We start from the raw sequence: 22550 nt of genomic DNA, 5'->3' as shown, positions 1-22550 counted from the left end.
CACCACCTTTTCATATAAAACCGCACGACGGCATTCACATGGCGCGTTATCTTCTGGGGCAGGAACAGGGTAAGACAGTCCACACCTCGGCAGAGTTTTGACTTTAATAGGTTGTCAATAAGTAGAAGATATAATTTAGACATAACTCAATGTATTGCATTAAAATGTGACAATTGCCTCAGTGCATGGTGGGAATAATTGGTCTCGAAGTCTAAACCATTGATCCCTATTACAGGAGACCTCAGACTCGGAGAACGCCTTGGCATTGCGAATTAATATTGCTGCCCAGAAAGCGGATAGCAGTCCAGTATTAAATCCGTATACATCGAGCCCCCGTGCATGGTTTGTGAGTATAAAATAAGTAAAATATCCATGTATTACCCGTAAGCCAAGACCTGTTCTTCCTCTTAGCCTTAATGAAACCCACAACTCATTGGTGCTTATGTCAGGCAGATGGCACCAAGGGTTTGCCACAATTAATTACTTATTCCGCGAGAGCAGACTCTTGGCAGTCCTCCATACACATGCGGATACAGCCGCAAGTCTCCAGCTGGAACGTGTCGTAGCGTCTGTACAATATTGGTATGCAATGAAATATCTTGGAGGGTGCGTAAACAATGGCAATGTGTCTAAAATAGAAAATATTGAAGAGAATATCTTGCAGTTTTAGATATATCTCCTGTGCAGATGTATTGTGTCTCCATGGTGACAGACTACAAACAATCCTGTGCAGATGTATTGTGTCTCCATGGTGACAGACTACAAACAATCCTGTGCAGATGTATTGTGTCTCCATGGTGACAGACTACAAACAATCCTGTGCAGATGTATTGTGTCTCCATGGTGACAGACTACAAACAATCCTGTGCAGATGTATTGTGTCTCCATGGTGACAGACTACAAACAATCCTGTGCAGATGTATTGTGTATCCATGGTGACAGACTACAAACAACCGTATGTAGTCTGACCTTGCAGTTTTGATCCACACTTCTAACATCCATAGTTTTGCAAGATCGAGGGATAGAAGAAGTGGAGTCACAATCGTAGTCACACGTTTAGTCCGTAAGCAAGGAGACACATAGGTCTGCATGGGAGCTGTGGACTGAAAAGTGGGGCTTGGTTATAACATCAGATGTTGAGCATTTTTTAATTATTTCCTCTCGTGCGGTTCCTTTATTACAATAGATTCCCTTCCAAAAGGACTGCGGTGATGATGAAGTTTGTCATTCGGACCTTTCCCTAGAAGTGGTGCAGAAACCTGACGTGTAAGTTTAGTTTTGCCCAGCTCTTGTATAACCAAATCTGATGAGAGCTTGCTGAGACTTGTAGTTCCACACCAGCTGGTGTGTCTGGGGTTTCTGGACTTCACTATGTTGGCCTGGCTAGTAAAGATGGCAGGGGCAGTGATAGATGAAGTTGCCCTAGTCTGACATGTTGCAGGTTTGCCTGATAACACGGCTCTGCGAGAGGTAGCTGCACTCTGCTACCTCTGTGCCATATTACTGAGCAATATGTCCTCCTCACCAATAAGCATACATGACTGGCCCTGTACACACTAGTGATCCCTGGCTTCCTGCAGGAGTCTGCCGTACATAGTCAGCGACAAAAACCGGCGGCTGATGTTCCAAGTAACGATCAGGAATCAGAAGGAGAACGCCTATAACACAAAGCTCAAGGCGCTTTTCTCAGAAAACCTTTTCTTTGCATCTTCAACTTCTCCAGTAAGTACTTTTTTACATTTTACAAATATATTAAAAGATAATGTAGAGTTTTACAAACATTTTATTGTACCAGAATTAAAAAATAAATTTTGATTAAAATTGTTTGTCTGCAGCCCCTCTTCAGACCTACTGTATTTGTCTCCATGGTTACAGACTACTGTAACACCCATGCCGGCGTCCCTGCACGGTTCCCCCTCCTCCGCCATACCGGGATGCCAACATACTCACCACTGTTTTGTCACCTCCCCATCGGTTGGCATATTCTTGGTGTGCTCCCTGCTCCTGTGCACACCGCACTGTGTTCCCGGTGACGCGCCTAGTATGCGTTCGCACTCCCCTGCTTTTAAAGGGGCAGCACGCACTGTGTAAATTTAGTGTAAAATAGGGAGGTGCAAAAGCAACGCTAACTCATTAGTATGCTTGTGTCGTACCAGTGAGTTGTTAGATCCTCTGGTCCATGTATGGCCAGTACCTGAACCTTCTATTCCAGTCCTTATGTGGTGATGCCTGATCCTGAACCCCTTGTCCTTGTGCTGCCAGTGCCTGAACCTGCTCCCCTGGCCCTTGTGCTGCCATTGTTGTGAACCTTCTCCCCTGGTCCATGTGCTGCCAGTGCCTGAACCTGCTCTCCTGGCCCTTGTGCTGCCATTGTTCTGAACCTGCTCCCCCGGTCCATGTGCTGCCAGTGCCTGAACCTGCTCCCCTGGCCCTTGTGCTGCCAGTGTTCTGAACCTGCTCCCCGAGTTCCTGTGCATCTGGTGCCTGAACCTGCTCCCCTGGCCCTTGTGCTGCTTTTCTGAACCTGCTCCCCCGGTGCTTGTGCTGCCAGTGCCTGAACCTGCTCCCTGAGTTCCTGTGCATCTGGTGCCTGAACCTGCGCCCCTGGTTCGTGTTTGGCCACTCCCTACACTCTGAAACCGCCTCGGCAGTGCTTGCTCCCGGCGGTACCTGAACTAGTTCCCGAGACCTGTGTGTCTGAACGTGTACCTATCGCAAAACTCTGTGTCAGTATCCATCCTGACCGAGTAGTAGTCTGAACAGAGTCCATGTCCGTGTTGGCGAACCTGACCCCCGAGGTCACCAGCCACAGTATCGGGGACTGCTTAAAGGGACTCTGTCACCTGAATTTGGCGGGACTGGTTTTGGGTCATATGGGCGGAGTTTTTGGGTGTTTGATTCACCCTTTCCTTACCCGCTGGCTGCATGCTGGCTGCAATATTGGATTGAAGTTAATTCTCTGTCCTCCATAGTACACGCCTGCGCAAGGCAATCTTGCCTTGTGCAGTCGTGTACTATGGAGGACAGAGAATGAACTTCAATCCAATATTGCAGCCAGCATGCAGCCAGCGGGTAAGGAAAGGGTGAATCAAACACCCAAAAACTCCACCCATATGACCCAAAACCAGTCCCGCCAAATTCAGGTGACAGGTTCCCTTTAAAAGTGGTACCTAGTGGCTACCAGCAGCTCAAGCCTGACTCCACCATCAGGAGATCCAGTGAACACCAGGTAGCCGATTAGCTACACCTCTCCTAGGCAACCCCAGGCCCAAGGGACCGTGGGTCCACGAACCACGTGTACCACCTGTGTGCCTGACAACTACAAACAAACCCTGTGGTCGTCTTTCTCTGCCTCCTCACTTGCTAACCTAATAGCATTGTTCAGTTTGTCGGTGTCATGGAAATGTCGGAGTCGAAGGTTTGGCTTACCGACTCCTCAGCCCTGATATACACCAAACACCATGATACTCTTCATATATTCCAGATGCTTTGTAAAAATCAGACATTTCATTGGTAAAGTGAAAATAATATGTAGTTATAAAAGCAAGTGAATCACTGGCAGGTAATATCTGTCCATCTATACACGGGTGGACACAGACAGACGAGACCCCTGTGCAAGAACAATATTTGGGCCCTTTGCAGTCCGATAGCTCCTCATAATGCACAATTCCACTTGCCGTGTAGATGGTAGTGGACCCCGTTATCTCTTGGGGCCCCCTGCCACTGCACATGGTGCTTTCTGAGCTGACGCAGTTCCTTGTGTTGCAGAACGACGGAACAGAAGTTTTGTGCCAAGTCGGCAATACACAGGGGTACGTCAGCTGTCAGGTGGGATTCCCTTTCCTGAAGGACCAGCAGAAGGTATTTTAAAGTTATTAACATTACTCGGAGATCACCCAATATCGTTTCTTGGAGTAGGGTAATGCAAGAAGGTTGATCCATAATCCATGGTGTAAAGGGGGTTAGAATTCCTAAAATTCCTGGATGTCTAGCGTCGCTTAGTGATTATAGGGGTACTAGATGGTGGCCCGATTCTAACGCATCAGGTATTCTAGAATATGCATGTCCACGTAGTATATTGCCCAGCCACGTAGTATATTGCCCAGCCACGTAGTATATTGCCCAGCCACGTAGAATATTACCCAGCCACGTACTATATTGCCCAGCCACTTAGTATATTGCCCAGCCACGTAGTATATTGCCCAGCCACGTAGTATATTGCCCAGCCACGTAGAATATTACCCAGCCACGTACTATATTGCCCAGCCACGTACTATATTGCCCAGCCACGTAGTATATTGCCCAGCCACGTAGTATATTGCCCAGTCACATACTATATTGCCCAGCCACGTAGTATATTGCCCAGCCACGTAGTATATTGCCCAGTCACGTAGTATATTGCCCAGTCACGTAGTATATTGCCCAGTCACGTAGTATATTGCCCAGCCACGTAGTATATTGCCCAGCCACATAGTATATTGCCCAGCCAGGAATGACCTGATAGTTACTGATAATAAAGGACGAGCTCTGGGACGTGGGAACTCTGCTGACCGCAATCCCTAATCCTATCAACCACACTAGAAATAGCCGTGGATTGCTCCTAACGCTCCCTATGCAACTCGGCACAGCCTAAGGAACTAGCTAGCCCTGAAGATAGAAAAATAAAGCCTACCTTGCCTCAGAGAAATTCCCCAAAGGAAAAGGCAGCCCCCCACATATAATGACTGTGAGTAAAGATGAAAATACAAACACAGAGATGAAATAGATTTAGCAAAGTGAGGCCCGACTTACTGAACAGACCGAGGATAGGAAAGGTTACTTTGCGGTCAGCACAAAAACCTACAAAAAGACCACGCAGAGGGCGCAAAAAGACCCTCCGCTCCCTCTGCGTCCCAGAGCTTCCAGCAAGCAAGACAACAATAAAAATAGCAAGCTGGACAGAAAAATAGCAAACCAAAGAAATACAAGCTAGAACTTAGCTTCTGCTGGGAAGACAGGTAACAACAACGATCCAGGAGTGAACTAGACTAATACTGGAACATTGACAGGTGGCATGGAGCAAAGATCTAAGTGGAGTTAAATAGAGCAGCCAGCTAACGAATTAACCTCGTCACCTGAGGAGGAAACTCAGAAACACCCACCAGAGGAAGTCCATGGACAGAACCAGCCGAAGTACCATTCATGACCACAGGAGGGAGCCCGACAACAGAATTCACAACAATTGCCCAGCCACGTAGTATATTGCCCAGTCATGTACTATATTGCCCAACCACGTAGTATATTGCCCAGCCACGTAGTATATTGCCCAGTCACGTAGTATATTGCCCAGTCACGTAGTATATTGCCCAGTCACGTAGTATATTGCCCATCCACGTAGTATATTGCCCAGTCATGTACTATATTGCCCAGTCACATAGTATATTGCCCAGTCACGTAGTATATTGCCCAGTCACGTAGTATATTGCCCAGTCACGTAGTATATTGCCCAGTCACGTAGTATATTGCCCATCCACGTAGTATATTGCCCAGTCACGTAGTATATTGCCCAGCCACGTAGTATATTGCCCAGTCACGTAGTATATTGCCCAGTCACGTAGTATATTGCCCAGCCACGTAGTATATTGCCCAGTCACGTAGTATATTGCCCAGTCACGTAGTATATTGCCCAGCCACGTAGTATATTGCCCAGTCACGTAGTATATTGCCCAGTCACGTAGTATATTGCCCAGTCACGTAGTATATTGCCCAGCCACGTAGTATATTGCCCAGTCACGTAGTATATTGCCCAGCCACGTAGTATATTGCCCAGTCATGTACTATATTGCCCAGCCACGTAGTATATTGCCCAGCCACGTAGTATATTGCCCAGTCACGTAGTATATTGCCCAGCCACGTAGTATATTGCCCAGCCACGTAGTATATTGCCCAGCCACGTAGTATATTGCCCAGTCACGTAGTATATTGCCCAGTCACGTAGTATATTGCCCAGTCACGTAGTATATTGCCCAGCCACATAGTATATTGCCCAGTCACGTAGTATATTGCTCAGTCATGTAGTATATTGCCCAGTCACGTAGTATATTGCCCATCCACGTAGTATATTGCCCAGTCACGTAGTATATTGCCCAGTCACATAGTATATTGCCCAGTCACGTAGTATATTGCCCAGTCACGTAGTATATTGCCCATCCACGTAATATATTGACCAGTCACGTAGTATATTGCCCAGTCACATAGTATATTGCCCAGCCACGTAGTATATTGCCCATCTACGTAGTATATTGCCCAGCCACGTAGTATATTGCCCAGCCACGTAGTATATTGCATAGCAACGTAGTATACAGCACAGACACGTAGTACACAGCACGGAGCCACGTAGTATATTGCACAGCAACGTAGTATACAGCACAGACACGTAGTATATTGCCCAGCTACGTAGTATATTGCACAGCCACGTATGTAACAGGTTAAAAAATAAAAATTAAACATATACTCACCATCCGAAGAGCCCGTTGCAGTTCCGGCGCTTGTGTGCGGTGCATCCGGCAGCTTCCGGTCCCAGGATTGGTATGAGCGCAGGACCTGTGATGACGTCGCGGTCACATGACCATGACGTCATGGAAGGTCCTTCTCCCATAGCATCTTTGGAAGCAGAACCTGCCGCTTGCACTGCCGAGGAGAGGACGCGACGGCGGAGGGTGAGAATAACGTTTTTTTTTTAATTATTATTATTTTTAACATTAGATCGTTTTACTATTGATGCTGCATACGCAGCATCAATAGTAAAAAGTTGGTCACACAGGGTTAATGCCAGCGTTACCGGCCGCGGTGTAATGCACTCCGGTTACGCAGCTGACTGGAGGGGAGTATGGAGCGGGCGCTGACTGCGGAGAGGAAAGAGCAGCCATATTGCTGCCGGACTGTGGCCGTCGCTGATTGGTCGTGGGTGTTTTGCCATGACCAATTAGCGACTTGGATTCGATGACAGACAGAGGCCGTGACCAATGAATATCTGTGACAGAAAGAAAGACAGACAGACAGAATGATGTAAGTGACCCTTAGACAATTATATAGTAGATTCCAATCTCAGTAATGATTTCCAGGGTTTGACCTCTGGGACCCCCATCGATCCTAAAAATAAAGGGGCTGTGTTACTATTTCTGAGCAGTGCCCCCTTCATAGTTTTTTCTTCTGCACTGGGGTCACTCTGAGCCAACTGGTGCAGCGAGGCAATGTTCAAGAACATGGGGGAATCTGCAGGTCCCCGCTCAGCCAGGTGGCGAAGAGCGCCGCTGTGCAGGGAAAAAAGTGGAGAGAATGCAGCTCTGAAGGAGCAATGCAGCCCTTCATTCTACGGAGCCATGGAGGCACTAAAAGTCAGACCCGACTAATCATAAAGTGATGACGAATCCTAGTGATGTGTCATCATTTACATAAGAGCGCCCCTTTAATATATGATATTCTTTGTGCTTTTTGGTGTTGTTGGGATGGTCACGGTCTCTTCAGTTTGGCCATAATTACATATTAATGAATCCAGCTTTATTTATAGATTTTGACCCTTTAATCTTCTGATTTCCTTAAAGATGCAGCTAATTATATAACATTTGTGACCTGTAATAATGTCACCAGCTGAGGTTCCATCAGGTCCCCAACCTTTCCTTAATTCTATTAAGAAACCTGTAGGGAATGCAAAAATAAATTGAATCGTCAGTGAGGAATCTGGAAACATTTCTGACAACCTGTAGCATCTTAATTAGCGATCAAATTGGTTGTCCCCAGCGCCGAGATACAGGTGTGATACACAGAAGTATAGCTTTATACCTAATCTACAGCCCCTGAACCCCCAGACTGTGGGGCCCGAGTGCGACCACAACCTCTGCACCCCGACAACCACCCTCCTGATGATGCCGCTCTGCACCCCGACAACCACCCTCCTGATGATGCCGCTCTGCACCCCGACAACCACCCTCCTGATGATGCCGCCGCTTTCCGACTACCTGACTAAACCTTGTCTTCATTTCTAGGTTACGTTTGATATTGGATTTGATTTCAACCTGAAGTATCTTCATGACAAAGCTTATATCTACTTCCATGCTACAAGGTACAGTCCATATTAATGTAGATTTGTGCCATATTACAGAGCTTGCCTGAAATTAGAAAAACAAGTCGTACTTTTGCCCATAAACTACGGTACGTCTTCAACATCATTCACTTAATGTGTTACTATCCTTTTTCTTTCTTTAGTTATACTCCAGGCAATGCAAAGCTATGAATTTTTGTAATAAGCTTCACTTTTACTTTCTTCCCTCCCAAATATTATGCTTTAGTGCTGTTTCACATGGCCAGTTCATGCTCCTTTAGAAGCTGCCTTCTACTGCTGCTCAGCCAAGATCTGTTTTCTATTAACAAACAATCAGAGAAGAGAGAGAGAATGGCTATCTGTGAGCCTCTTCTCGCCACTCCTGTACTGAAATGGAAATTCCACTGCACAGATTGTAAATAGAGTGGGATCTTTGCTGAGCAGCAGTTGAAAGCAGCTTCTAAAGGAGCATGAACTGGCCATGTAGAACAGCACTGCGGCATGGGGATTGGGGGAGAAGGAAACAAAATAAGGTAATAATATATATTTCAAAAACGTAACTTTGCGATGTCTAGAGGATGCTCATATACAAAAAAATAGAAAAAAATAGTTACTTGATAACAAGGGACACTGTTTAAAAAAAAAAGATGTTTTTTTTTAACTAAATCTGAGTAACCCCATTAAATATGTTCTTCCATCTACACGCAATAGCTCAATTTTATTTTATTACAGTGAAAGTTATGAAGATTTTGAGCCAGACAATGCAGTGAACGTATCTATACCTGTAAAGTACGACACTGAGATGCACTTCACAAGGTACAGAGCTTGTATATCCTGACTGTTGTATGTGAGGGCAATTCGACTTCTGTACATGTTCTTTTTTCAATCACAGAATTAATGGAAATCTGTCAGCAAGATTTTTACACACCCCCTTAAACTATTTATATGTGCATGTAGCTCTTTCAAAAACAAGTTCATCAACACCTTTACATGGCCAGTTCGTTCCTCCATTACTGAGAAATCAGCCTTTGAATTGATATGCAAATGAGGCTGAAGAACTATCTGTAGATCTGAAGCCTCTGTCACTCCAGCTCTATTCCCCATCCTGCAGCGCCTCCTCCTGTTTGACTGACAGTATAGCGCCTGCCATTCAAGCAGTAGGGGACGGCGCTGGACAGGATGAGTTAGAGTGACAGAGGCTTCAGATCTACAGATGACGCTGCAGAACTATCTGAAGCCTCTGTCACTCTAACTCATCCTGTCCAGCACCGTCCCCTCCTGCTTCAATGGCAGCCGCTATATTGTCAGCCAAGCAGATCAGATCAGTGACTTGGAAGGATGTGGATCGCCCCCAGACACAGGGCCACAGGTCACTCAGTACCGGTCCTTTCTATCTCAGTTCTGGGGATGTCACGGTGGCTGGACCCGGTCCGTGACCCTGCTAAGGGGCGTCCAATAAAAGGTGATAGGAGTCTGTCAAGGTTTCGTGACGCCACCTGTGGTGTTCGGTCAGGATGACCGACGCTGCTGTGGGGTCCGCTGGGGTGATAGAATGGCAGCTAGATGGTATACCTTCCCACAGGTGAAGTATGTCCCCAGGGCTTCCCAGTGATGTAGATGGCGATGGTGTGAGGTGCAGACAATAACGAGGACACAAGGTTGCAGTCTCTTTACCTCTTTACTGAAGACTTCAGGATCCGCAATCCAGAGCACGTTTAACAGGGCTATCTGAGACCAGCCGGTCCGATGGGCACATCCAGAGTTCCCTTTGCAGGTGGAAATCAGTGCCTACCACTAGCGCCTGTGTGTTGTAGTGCTACCCTGCTGAGCATTTGGAATAGTCCTCACAACTTCTGTTCTTGTCCGTTTGTTCTTTCTAATTCTCTCTCTCTTGTTCCAGATGTTACTAGTTTCTCGTCCCCCAGATATGTTATGGCTAGGACGCACCCGTATGACGGGAAGGCTCGGAGCTCTTCCGGGACCCTAGAGACGCCCCTCTCCACGCGTTGCCCCCTATGTCTTCGTAGGAAATTTAAGGTAGACAGCCAACCTATAATTAACTGTCCTGCTGAGTTCAAAGTAAGGCCTAGAGTCAGTTACTCCCGCGGTGTACCGGCCACCGGCTATGCGCCTCAGTAGGATGTTGCCTCGGTCTCATGGCACGACTCCTACTGGCTCTCCTTTGTGCTTGATCTCATTTCTCACTGTTCCACAATACCCTTCGCTTCATGTCTCTTTCTTAGGATACCGCCGCAAGGTAGTGCAGGCGCGGTTCCGTAACGTTCTGCTCTGTTCGCTAGGTACCTGCCAGGTTCCCACGCCCGACAGGGACCCCCCTGTGTCTTCTCCCTGCAACACCCCCTGCCACGGGATGTTGCCTGAATCCAACCCAGTCAGCTTCTGACTAACTTCCTACCAACCCCTAGTTTTACCAGTGTGAGGAGTGGCCCAATAAATAAAGCCTTTTTCTCCCCCTAGTGGCCGGAGTGTGAAGTGTAATGTGTGCTGGTGATACCTGGTCAGTAGAATTCCTTCAGTGCCATCAGACGTACCATCACTCCCCTTAGCGGCAGAGTGTCATACTGCAACGACCAGATCTCTGGGGCGCTGCACTCCCCCCCGGTTAAATCCAGTACTCCTGGACTGGGAAGAAGAACAACAATACATTGCAGCAAAAGACATACAAAATTTTGAAATGCTTGAAATAAGTAAATATAACAAGGCTTCCCTTTATGGGAGGGGAGGACACTTAAACGTTACAAACAAAAACAAGGTTAAATATTTTTAAATAACATTCTGACTATAAATAACTTCTAGTACCCTGCCGGGTATTCTACTAAGTGCAAATTCTGAACAATAATTTAACTTTTCCTTTAAGGGCGTATAGCTAAACCCACTAAAGGCCTACTATAAAATACTATAAAATAACTCAACTTTTTCTTTCTCTTCTTTCTAGCGTCACCAATGCAGGACCGCCTAGCTCCTCGGCTGGGCCTACTGTCATTGTCTCTCTTTCAGTAACCAACTATCGTTCTACAGTTCTCAGGAGGACTCTCTCTCTAACCCCCATGGGTTCACTTTCGACCTTTCCTGTCCTCAATCTCTAGCAACATTATCAAACTTTTCTGAATCACAACATTATTAACATTTTAACTTTTCTTAAGGCAACATGCGAACATTCCCTTTAAGAGGGAACCAAGTCTTTCTGAGGTAGTGCAGATTCTCTCCGTCTGCACGTCCAACGAAAGCAAGACCCTCTGCGTCACGTCCAAAACAGTATCTTCGCAAAGTCTTCTTTCGATGTAAAACCAGTAGGGAGCACCTTTAAGAAGGTGCAAACTATGTACAAAACAGTTTTGGAATCATTCACTGTTCATGATCCGGCAGTCTTTGGAAACAATGATAACTTGTGCAAAGTAGAAAAAGAAATGTAAAACAATAGGGATCCCGGGTCAACAAAGGGATCCCTTTAAGAAATAACCCTGGACGGGTTTAAAGTAGCAGTTTGAAGATAAAGAGTTAACTATGTACATTTTTAGGTTTTCGAGGTTTATTTCTATAGTAGATTACAAGGCATCAATCGGTGTCGAACACTTCCCGACCGTGGAAACTCTGGTTCCGTGTTCCCGCCTTATGCGGTGTCAGTATCATGGGTTCGTCTCTCAGGTGCGGCCAGGTCACCCGGTATCTGGATCCGAATGTCAGCTTTGGTTGCCAGTTCAGTAGTGGCGATAATGCACACTGTGGTGATAGGGATGGAGTTCGTCAAATCAGGGTTAGTCGTAGTCAGGGCAGCAGGTGGCGCCACTGCCGGCTCGCATCGTTGGACATTCCGAGCGCACCATCCTTGCGCACTCCGATGGCGGGTGTATGTCACCTGGTCCCCTCTATATAACAGTTGATTATCACAACCGTTGCGGAACGGGGTCTTCACGTTGTAGCTAGTAAAGAAGACTTCCGTCGGTAGTCCCAGTTCCTGTATATAGCCCCAACCCCGCTTCGGGTGAAAGGCTAGCACAGTCCCCTGCTTTACCGGACTCCCTTTACTGCGTTCTGTCTTTGGTCTTTGTACTTTTGGTGGGTCACTTTGTTCTGTCTCTTTTCAGTCTTTCCAGTGTAAAATTAAGCATTGTTTATATTGTTCCCAAGTGAGCGCAGCGATGCTGAGGCCCTCCCGCCGGGTTCGGTCTGGCCCAATCCTTGGGGTATCCCATTGGAAGATCACCCCCTCTGAGCTTACATCCAGTGCTTTCCCCATAGTTGTCGGTAGCGGAGGCACCAGCTTCTCCATAGTGCCGGGGGCTATAACCACCAGCTCAGGGGCAAGGACTTGGTCACTGTCGGAACGGGGGGCGGTCACGAGAGCAGGATCGATCAGGAGAGCAGGGGCGTTTTCCATACCTCCATCTGATGTGGTTCCATCGATGCCGGTCGGTTCCATTGATAAGGACGCTGAAGTCGGCTGCGGCTCGGACCGCGGTTCCCCTGGCGCGGCCCCCGGTGACGGCTCCGACCTCCATTGCTTCACACCGGCTAGCTCCACGCTCGCGATAGGCTGGCTCGGCTCCTCTGCCCGAGGCTCCAAGAAGTCTGGACCCTCCAGCCGCGGCAGATTCGAGTCCAGGTCCACCTCCGATTGACGGGGACAGACCAGGATCACTCTTTCGTCATTCGAGTATCCGCTGGTCGTCATCCCCACTGCGGGATCTGCGATGGCACTCACACGCGGCTCCTCCATTTTCTGGGGGTGGAGCTCCTTCTTGTCTTGGTTCCCGCCGTTGCAAATCAGGGGGCGGTTCTCCTCTGCTTTGAGGCAGATCGTCATCCCGCAACAGCAATCGGAGGGGGCGGTCAGCACTTCTGGCGCCACTTTGATAGTCTCCTCCCATGGCACGACCTCCTTCTTTCCCTGCGCTCCTCGAGGCGCTGCAATGGCGGCGGTTTTGGTGGGAATCTTGCGGCAGGTAGCAATACACAGTCCTTGCAATAAATCACAGTTCCAAGGCACACATGACCTGCTTCTCAGGCTTAAGTACGATCCTGTTCGTGATACCATAAAGGTGGCCGTATATATTACATCAAGGTTTGTCAAACCCTTTGAATTTAGAGGTGCTGGTTGACCATCTAATGTATACAGGGAAGTGCGGATTTTCCCTGGATTGGAGATGCCGGAGGAAAAGTAAGATCGCTCTTTGAAAGGGAATCCGTCAGCAGGTGTTTGCTATTTAATCTGAGAGCAACATAATGTTAAGACTGCTTCCAGGGATGTGTCACTTGCTCAACAGATTTCAATACAACTATCATTTTATCAGGAGGAGATTATCACTGATTGGCAGCTTGATGACAATGTGCACAGAAAGCTACCAATCAGTGTTGTGGGCGTGGTTACACACAGCTCCGCATTCTGAGCACTGCTACATCGACAGCAGAGAAAAGGGATTTTTAACAAAACTGAACCAAGGAGCCCAGCAAAGTGAGACATCACTGGAATTGGGGTCTCTGCCCTGACATCATGCTGCTCTCAGATTCCATGGAAAAAAAACATGCTCACAGATTCCCTTTAAATTTCAACAAATCCTGTTTTTTTTTTTTTAATCTCAGGAAAGAAAAGTCACCATCAAAGTTTTTCAGAAGCGTTTTAGTCTCTTCTCCCCATTAAACCTATTCATTCTGCCAAGCTGAATGTACATGTTTATGCTGGGGTTAGGAGAATGAGATTTGTAGCTAGACTTACCTTCAACTTTAGCCTTGCACTTGACCAGCTTGGGTCTGGGCAGGGGAGCTTGTTGGCCCCTTCTCTGGCACCCAGGACACATCCCTGTCTACGTCCATGCAGTATGTACACCATATCTTCAGGAAGGGATTGTAAGGGCGTACCATCAGTCTACGCGGGGCATGTGTAAGTCCCTCCATAGCTCCGGGCTAAACCTAAACCTTTTCTGATGTATGTAAATACGGTATACACAATCTCTTTGTGTGTTTGTTATGTAACTTGTATCATACTCTCTAGTGTAACACATGTCATTGCATTTATTGATAGGTCTTCAAGCATAAACTTTTATGAAGTATTTTCCGGGGCCAGTGTCCCATCAACTATAAATAATCTTAGAGAAATTGGTCCAGAATATAACTTTACTCTAAAGGTAAAAATGAATTTTTCACCTTATCTTCACTCTTTCTATTTAATCTATCCACCTAAAGAGACCTATAATGATTGTAGAAACATAAAACCGTATCGTTAATCTATCCAATCAGAATAAAGAAAACAGATAAGCTCCACCCATGAGGAACTTCAGTAGATGATATAGGTTATTAGAAATTCCTTTTGCCCGTCAGATATGGATCATGCACATGGCAATTATATGAATTACTGTGGTTTGTTAGAGACCCTCACTGCACCTTTTTACCTATTCCATACAGAGGTTATTACGCAGAACAAGGGAGAAACAAAACTGTGCTTTATAAGGCGCACTACGCTATGCCTGCATGTTATGGACCCATGTTCTTCCACAAAAAATGCCTCCATCCTCTCTATCTTCTCCATTTCGTCAGTGCGTGGAAATTGAACTGCACTTAGATGTCATCCGAGTGCAGTACGATGTTTTCCACAGACTCGTTGACTTGCTGGCCGAGTGAGATCCGATGATCGGATGAAACTCGGGACGTGTGCATGACTCCTTAGACTAACGTTGCTCCGGGTGTGATCCGATGTTTTGTTGGATCAGGCGCGGATCAATAATACAGGAGCCCTTAAAAAATCATTCTCCTTTTCCCTGGTTGCCTGCAGGTCCTGTTCCAGTGTTTTTCCAATGCCCGTTAGTCTGTGCCAGGTCTCAGCAAATTATAACTGGTCGACAATGGCCACTTGGTCAATCACCAGTTGAGGCAAGTCGCCGCTGCAGCCGGTCATGACTGAGCAGACATGTATGGCAAATTCAGGGGGTTAAGACCAGACCGAGACCAGTAAGTAGAGACCGTCAGGAAACCTGGGGAGGATCAGGGAGGATGAGGAGGATTTCATGGAGTATTTGTAAGTAATCTGAGGCATTTGATAATAAAAACCTCCAACTCAGAGGTTGGAAGAAAGGACTGTGCTATAGAAAAAGACCTAAATATGGAGAAGGATATTGCCACCCGTCTAAGCATTAATGTGTCTAACAGACCGTCTTCTTGGAGAAGTGTTTTTTGTGGAAAGTTCGAGTTTTGGAACTATGTGACTTGGCGGTAAATAGGAAGATGTGAAATAAGAAAAAGGGAAAAAGGAATTTCTAGATTGTAGTTCCAGTTTGGCGGCCGACATTACAGAACGTATTGGGAGATTGGGCAGAGCACTGTTCACACTGGTGAAACGCCGACATCATTATATAACACCTGCAGAATCCAGCTGAACGGTTTTCCTTATTCTCTCTAAGTCTTAATCTGTTTATTAACCAAGTCTGAAATCCGACATGATGGAAGTATCAGCGTCGCCTCTGATCAGCGTCGCCCCGGATCAGCGTCCATTAGAATACAAACATGTCGGTTTCCGAGTTTGGGAAAAAAATGGTCTTCTTTTTACTTGTAGTCTTCTCCATGCACGATGTTCGGTATTTCCGCTCAGCCTCTTTTAATCGAAAAAGTGACTAAACCTTTGCAGCGTCTTTTCCTATGTAATTGCCTTTCTAATTACAAGCAGATTGTGGAGTCTGGGTTCTGAGACCCCCGCGCTCCTGTCTCCTGTGTTGTGCACCTCTCCGGTGGGTTTTTGGCTTTTTAGTGATCGATGAGGGTTTTCGGGACCCGAACCTCCACCCATCTGCTTGTAATTAGAAATACATTTAAATAGGATAAAACATGGAAGAAAGGTTTAGTTACTTTATTGAAGGTGATCTGTAATACTGAACACAGCCTGTGGACAGAGGTGGCGCTGTCTCTGGAAGAAAGTAGCCTCAGAAAGCCTCCTTCTTCTATAATATGGGTATGATCACATTCTTTTTTTTTTTTTTACGAAAAAAAAAACCGCAAAGACGCAGCATTTTACTGTACCAACAAATTGAATGAAATCTCCGAAATCTCGTTCACACACTGCTTATTTTCCCTTACAGATCTGAAGCAGTTTCTTATCAGAATATGCCAATACTTTCAGCATTTTTGCAGTTTTTTCACTTATTAAAATTATTTTGGGGGAAAAAACCCCATAAATAATGCATCAAAAACGTGCGTATTTTACGGAGCGATTTTCCTGCCAACACTCCAGTATTCGCAGCAGATTTTTCTGCACATACCTTTATTGCTAGGACTAGTGATGAGCAAACGTGCTGTGATAAGGTGTTATACGGGCATGCTCATGTGCTCACCAAGTGTCCTCGGCGTGCTCGAATAATGTGCTCGCGTACCTGCGGCTGTTAGACCACCGCAACACATGCAGGGATTACAAACAGGTCTAACAATCAAATAATCCCTGCATGTGTTGCGGCTGTTGAATTAAAGCCGCGGGGACGCGAACAAATAATTCGAGCACGCCTAGAACACTGGGTTAGCACCCGAGCATGCTCAGATAACACCTTATCCGCGCACGTTCGCTCACCACGAGCTCGGACCTCTCGCCTCATTATTGGGTGCTGACCTCTTTCACGCCGGTTCTCTTTATTGGTGACATATATATCTCGGTGTTATTTTAGATCAGTACTGGGACCATTCCAGTGATTTCAGCGTTTGTAACTGTGAACGTGCCAGAATTTACCAAAGGAAACAATCCCTTGATGTACATCACAGATATTCAGACAGACCAGGTAAGAGGCTGCAATAACCACAGGATGAAGGTTCCGTTTGCTTGGTGCGGATTTTTCTGCATCGTATTTTCATCTTCTCCGCAGCAAAATCTGCCCTTGTTACATGAACATTTTGTTGCCTCAGATTTCACCATTTTTATTGCAAATAATAAAATCCTTGTTGAGATCCACACAATTCTTGTGGATTTTAAAATCCGTAACACGGGTCCATTTTTGCTCAGAAATTTTCTTCAATTTTCCCCGGAGGCTGCCTGCTCCGCTGAAGTGACAAGTCTCTCCCTGCGTGAATGTATAGGGAGAGACCTGTCAGTCATTGGCAGTGGGCGGGGAGAGGCTGCCGAGGTCCTACCTCTCTGACTAGTCTCCTGTGCAGCTCAGTCCCCAGCGGTTTATGGAAAAAATATATATTTTCTCTGAATTTCCACAGAAATCATGCAGCCAGTGTCTGATACATGCTGACCTTGGATCGTCCCATCACTTTACCTTTAAAGAATATTAAATATCTGGATTCATACCTGCCACGGTTTAGGCAGCAGGAATCAGATGACAGGTTCCCTTTAATATCTTATTAGAAAATTGAGGCTGTAACTGGCAGAACCATTAACCTCCCATTGTAAAATCACAAGCACCACGTAATCTACAGCTATTCATTCCAGTGACCTTTACCTCAGAGCATGTGGAACTATTTTCCTGCTTCGCGGAGCTGTGAAAAACATCTAGAAAATTCTTCAGTTTGGACGCTGCTTTGGCCTCAGCAGATCTTTGCTGCTAAGAGCCGTCCTCAACAAACAGAGGCTTCACGGTCAGGTCTCTGGCCCGATCTCGTCATCACTCATTTTACATTTCTTTTCCAGTTTAAAGGAATTAGTTGCAATGCCGTCACCAACCCTCTTCACATTGGAAAAAAAGAGCACACGACTTCATTCACAGAAGAGAAGTTTACCAGTATCCAGGAATTAGTAAGTAGAGTCGTCAGTCAAGTTCTTCTCATGGTCGACTGATAACTTTGTCTTATTTCATGTGTTAAAAGGAAGGTTTTATCAGAAACTGACCTATTGCATAAATTAGGGTTTTCTGTTTAATGTATTTTAAAAAAAAAAATGATATTTTTTTTTAAAAGTGTCGCGATGATACAAACACTAAGCCACAGCATTTCATCATTAATGAATACATTCACTTCACTATTGCTGCAATGAATACAATGGCGCATGGTGACAGAAGCAAATATCTCAGGAGCAGGTTCCAGAGGAGATGTGACGCTGGAATTTCAAGATGGCGAATGGTTAATAGCATAGACTTATGTAATCGGGGATTAAAGCAGACAACTGGTTAATGGAAGAGATTTATGCAATCAGGAACTTGCAGCAAGCAGATGGTTAACCACAGGATAAGGCCGGAGTCACACATGCGAGAAACACGTCCGTGTCTCGCATGTGAAAACCAAGCTCTGGCGCCGGGACTTGGGAGCGGAGCGTGCGGCTCCATGTGTTGCTATGCGGCCGCACGCTCCGCTCTGGAGTGCCGGCGCCACAGCTTGGTTTTCACATGCGAGACACGGACGTGTTTCTCGCATGTGTGACTCTGGCCTTACAGTGATGAATTGGCAAACCTGACACTTTTTTGCATACACATAGGAATAGTATAGTCAAATATTAATAAGGGACCTAACTTGGAAACACCAGTATTAAGTGAGATGAGTAAGGTAACATGTACCTATAACAGCAAAGTTGTGAGAGCAGTTGCACCAGAATTCACAGGGTGGTAGGAAGTAGTTGCAGACTGTCGGATGAAGTGTAATAGTTTATACTACTGAGGGAAGTGCATGATGAGGCAAACTCCTGCAAGACACATGATAGTGGGAAGTTGTGTGTTTGATTACGTTGCGTTTGAGTCGGCCTAAAAAGGGTGATGGTATCAGAGATGTTTGCCAGATTACCACATTATTCGGGATACGATTAGAACAGAGAAAGCTTGCCATAGGGAAAAGAAGCAAGGCCTAGCACCTGACCCGGGACAGGTGAGTAATATGTAGACGCAATAATAAATAATATGCAGACGCAAGCGTGCTCTGACCGATATACCGTACATATTATAATATATTATATATATATATATATATACTTGTGTGTATGTGTGTGTGTGTATACATACACACACACAACAGCATACTGCATACTTGGTTTTGCGTATTAATTTGATACTATAGAGAGTACCGGCCTAAATTTTTGGTCTTATGGTCTGTTATGCTAGAGACTTGATCTTTCTGATCTTTACAGAAGACTTTCAGCAGTCTCGTTATCTCTACAGATAGGATTGCAATATAAGGTATCACCTCAGCATCCAGTAGATAAGACAGAACACAACATTCAGCGCAATCACTATAGGTGTTATCACAGATTATTTGTACATCCCCCTTCTTCACAATGACCTTGTGAGCATGCTTATATTAAAAGATTACAAATATAGAGCATGATTGCTAATGTTAATGAAGTGGTGGTCTTAACGTAGGCCTAGTTTTTTTTATATGAACAAAGTGAAAAAACAGTGTAGGCAGCACTACCATTAATTGTTGTGTAGGTTTACGGTGTGTCCTAGTTCCTATGGAGCCAACCACTAAGTTCCTGTCCAGATACAGTAGAGGAAGACGGAACAGCTCACCAAATGTTACCGAAGAATACTTCAAACACAGTTTATTAATGTCTCATAATCATTATTCACACCATAGCAGGTAGAGGGATAGACAGCAGCGTTTCGAATATTACACCCTTCATCAGGCTTCAAGAAGAGAGTCTATTCACATAAGACAATGAAAGGGATCGGGGTAGTCTTCCCCAAACACATCCGTATGGAGCGCCCCCAGACACAGGGCCACGAGTTCTCGGTACCGGGCCTCTCTGGTTCGGTTCTGAGACTGTCACGGTGGCTAGACCCCGTCCGCGACCCTGCTAAGGAGCGTCCAATAAAGGTGGTACAGTCTGTCAGAGATTCATGACGCCATCTGTGGTGTTCGGTCAGGGTGACCGACGCTGCTGTGGGGTCCGCTGGGGTGATGGAATGGCAGCTGGATGGTATACCTTCCCACAGGTGAAGTATGTCCCCAGGGCTTCCCAGTAAGGTAGATGGTGATGGTGAGAGGTGCAGTCAATAACGAGGACACAGGGTTGCAGTCTCTTTACCTCTTTACTGAAGACTTCAGGATCCTCAATCCAGAGCACAGTTAACAGGGCTATCTGAGACCGGCCGGTCCGATGGGCACATCCAGAGTTTCCTTCGCAGGTGGAAATCAGTGCCTACCACTAGCGCCTGTGTGTTGTAGTGCTACCCTGCTGAGCATTCGGAATAGTCTGACTCCTCACAACTTCTGTTCTAGTTCGTTCGTTCTTTCTAATTTTCTCTCGCTTGTTCCAGATGTTATTAGTTTCTCGTCCCCCAGTATGTTATGGCTAGGACGCACCCGTATGACGGGAAGGCCTGGAGGTCTTCCGGGACCCTAGAGACGCCCCTCTCCATGCGTTGCCCCCTATGTCTTCGTAGGAAATTTAAGGTAGACAGCCAACCTATAATTAACTGTCCTGCGGAGTTTGAAGTAAAGCGTAGAGTCAGTTACTCCCGCGGTGTTCCGGCCACCGGCTACGCGCCTCAGTAGGATGTTGCCTCGGTCTCACGGCACGACTCCTACAGGCTCTCCTTTGTGCTGATCTCATTTCTCACTGTTCCACTATATCCTTCCCTTCGTGTCACTTCCTTAGGATACCGCCGCGGGGTGTGCAGGCGCGGTTCCGTTACGTTCTGCTCTGTTCGCTAGGTACCTGCCAGGTTCCCACGCCCGACAGGGACCCCCCTGTGTCTTCTCCCTGCAACACCCCCTGCCACGGGATGTTGCCTGAATCCAACCCAGTCAGCTTCTGACCAACTTCCTATCCAACCCTTAGTTTTACCAGTGTGAGGAGTGGCCCAATAAATAAAGCCTTTTTCTCCCCCTAGTGGCCGGAGTGTGAAGTGTAATGTGTTCTGGTGATACCTGGTCAGTAGAATTCCTTCAGTGCCATCAGACGTACCATCGCTCCCCTTAGTGGCAGAGTGTCATACTGCAACGACCAGGTCTCTGGGGCGCTGCACATACACATGTGGCCACCCCTAGGCACACCAGAACCCTGGTTTTTCATTTGATATATGTGAATTAACTCTTTTGTGAATGCCTGATGAAGGTTGTTAAGCTCGAAACATTCCTATCATAGAAAGTGTTGTCATGAGGACAAAAAGCTCTTTATACCGAGAAACTATCCACCAATAAATACAAGGAGATGCCATAACAATCTACAGCCAATTTTGGTATGCTATTACTATTAATAACATATTGGTAATGTGACTGGTGTTGCGAAACCCTCCAAGGGCATTGTAACATGGATTTATTGGACGTGGACACACCCAAGAAAGAAGTTGACCCACGATCCTACGTTGTCTTCTAAAGTCAATCCTAAATGGACCATCTTCATTGTCCCACCACTCTGATGTTACTTCATATTCACATTCACACTCTTAACTTTTTGGTTTGTTAAAGGGGATATTTATAAAGGAAAAATTAATTAGAAAACAGCTTAAAAACTTGTAAGCCATACTCGCCTCACCAATGCACGCCACTACGGTTTCCTGCTGCAACCAGTCACTGGACGCAAAAAAGTCATAATCTCCTTAGTCTCTCGCCAGTCTTTACTTCTTGCTCCAGTGAAGACGTTCCTGACACCGACATATCACCGCTGCAGCAGATCACTGGGTAATCCGGTCCCTGACACAAACATGTAACTGGTGCAGTCAATCGTTGCCGCAGCCATCCACTGATAATGACACTTGTCCATGCTGTACATCAACTGGCAGGACATTCAGGACTCATCAGATTTGGAGTAACTGAGGGATGAGTAGGGTAAATACCTTTTTTTTTTGTTATTTTCTAGCCTTTTGAATTGTTGACAAAACAATTTTGCCTGTCTGTAAAAGCCCCTTTTAAGATTTTTTTCTGGAAGAGGTATAAGCCCCAAACTTATTGCTTACGAGACCTAACTTATCTTTTTTAGACCTGTGATAATACAAGATGCGTCACCTTCAAATGTCTGATGAAGGATCTTCAGCTGAGAGAAGATTACTTTGTTAATGTGTCTACCAGAATCTGGAACGGGACATTTGCTGCTGTAAGTGTTGAACCAAACATCGTAAACACCTTGGGGTAGGGGCGGCGATGGTCTTCACCTATCTTTAGTAAAAAATAAAATGAACAAAATGACAATTAACACTTTTGGGTAACAATTTTATTTTGTAGATTGTGAGCCCTCGCGGGCAGGGTCCTATCTCCTCCTGTACCAGTTGTGACTTGTATTGTTTGAGATTGTTGTACTTGTTTTTATTATGTATACCCCTCCTCACATGTAAAGCGTCATGGAATAAATGGCGCTATAATAATAATAATAATTTTCTGATATTTACCCATGCTTCTGCTTGACTTCCTTTTAGACCTGCTTCTCTAAAGGGAGTCTGTCACCCCCAAAACCCAATTTAAACCAATCAGATAGACCTATAGGTGACTAAGCCCCAATAAAACTTATTACTGTTGTATAGTTTTCTTTTCCTTCCTCCTGCAGAGAAGGATCTTTACTTATTATGCAAATTAGTGTGCCCAGTCCAACCCTGGAGGAGCCACCTTCTCC

General features: G+C 45.9%; 1 protein-coding gene across 1 annotated transcript in view; it reads left to right on the top strand.

The window, feature by feature from the left end:
• Positions 1-22550, top strand: part of ITGA2 (integrin subunit alpha 2) — a 160468-nt gene that overhangs the window by 123842 nt on the left and 14076 nt on the right. Inside the window, exons 18-27 of the mRNA XM_069748544.1 lie at positions 236-346; positions 1187-1266; positions 1581-1722; positions 3769-3861; positions 8025-8101; positions 8813-8896; positions 14121-14223; positions 16741-16851; positions 17706-17810; positions 21924-22037. Of these exons, the coding sequence (XP_069604645.1) occupies positions 236-346; positions 1187-1266; positions 1581-1722; positions 3769-3861; positions 8025-8101; positions 8813-8896; positions 14121-14223; positions 16741-16851; positions 17706-17810; positions 21924-22037 (1020 nt within the window). The remainder of the gene's footprint in view (positions 1-235; positions 347-1186; positions 1267-1580; positions 1723-3768; positions 3862-8024; positions 8102-8812; positions 8897-14120; positions 14224-16740; positions 16852-17705; positions 17811-21923; positions 22038-22550) is intronic.

Source organism: Ranitomeya imitator, chromosome 1 (assembly GCF_032444005.1).
Source record: "Ranitomeya imitator isolate aRanImi1 chromosome 1, aRanImi1.pri, whole genome shotgun sequence".
In the NCBI taxonomy this organism is placed as follows: domain Eukaryota; kingdom Metazoa; phylum Chordata; class Amphibia; order Anura; family Dendrobatidae; genus Ranitomeya; species Ranitomeya imitator.
This window is presented reverse-complemented; position numbering and strand designations above follow the sequence as displayed.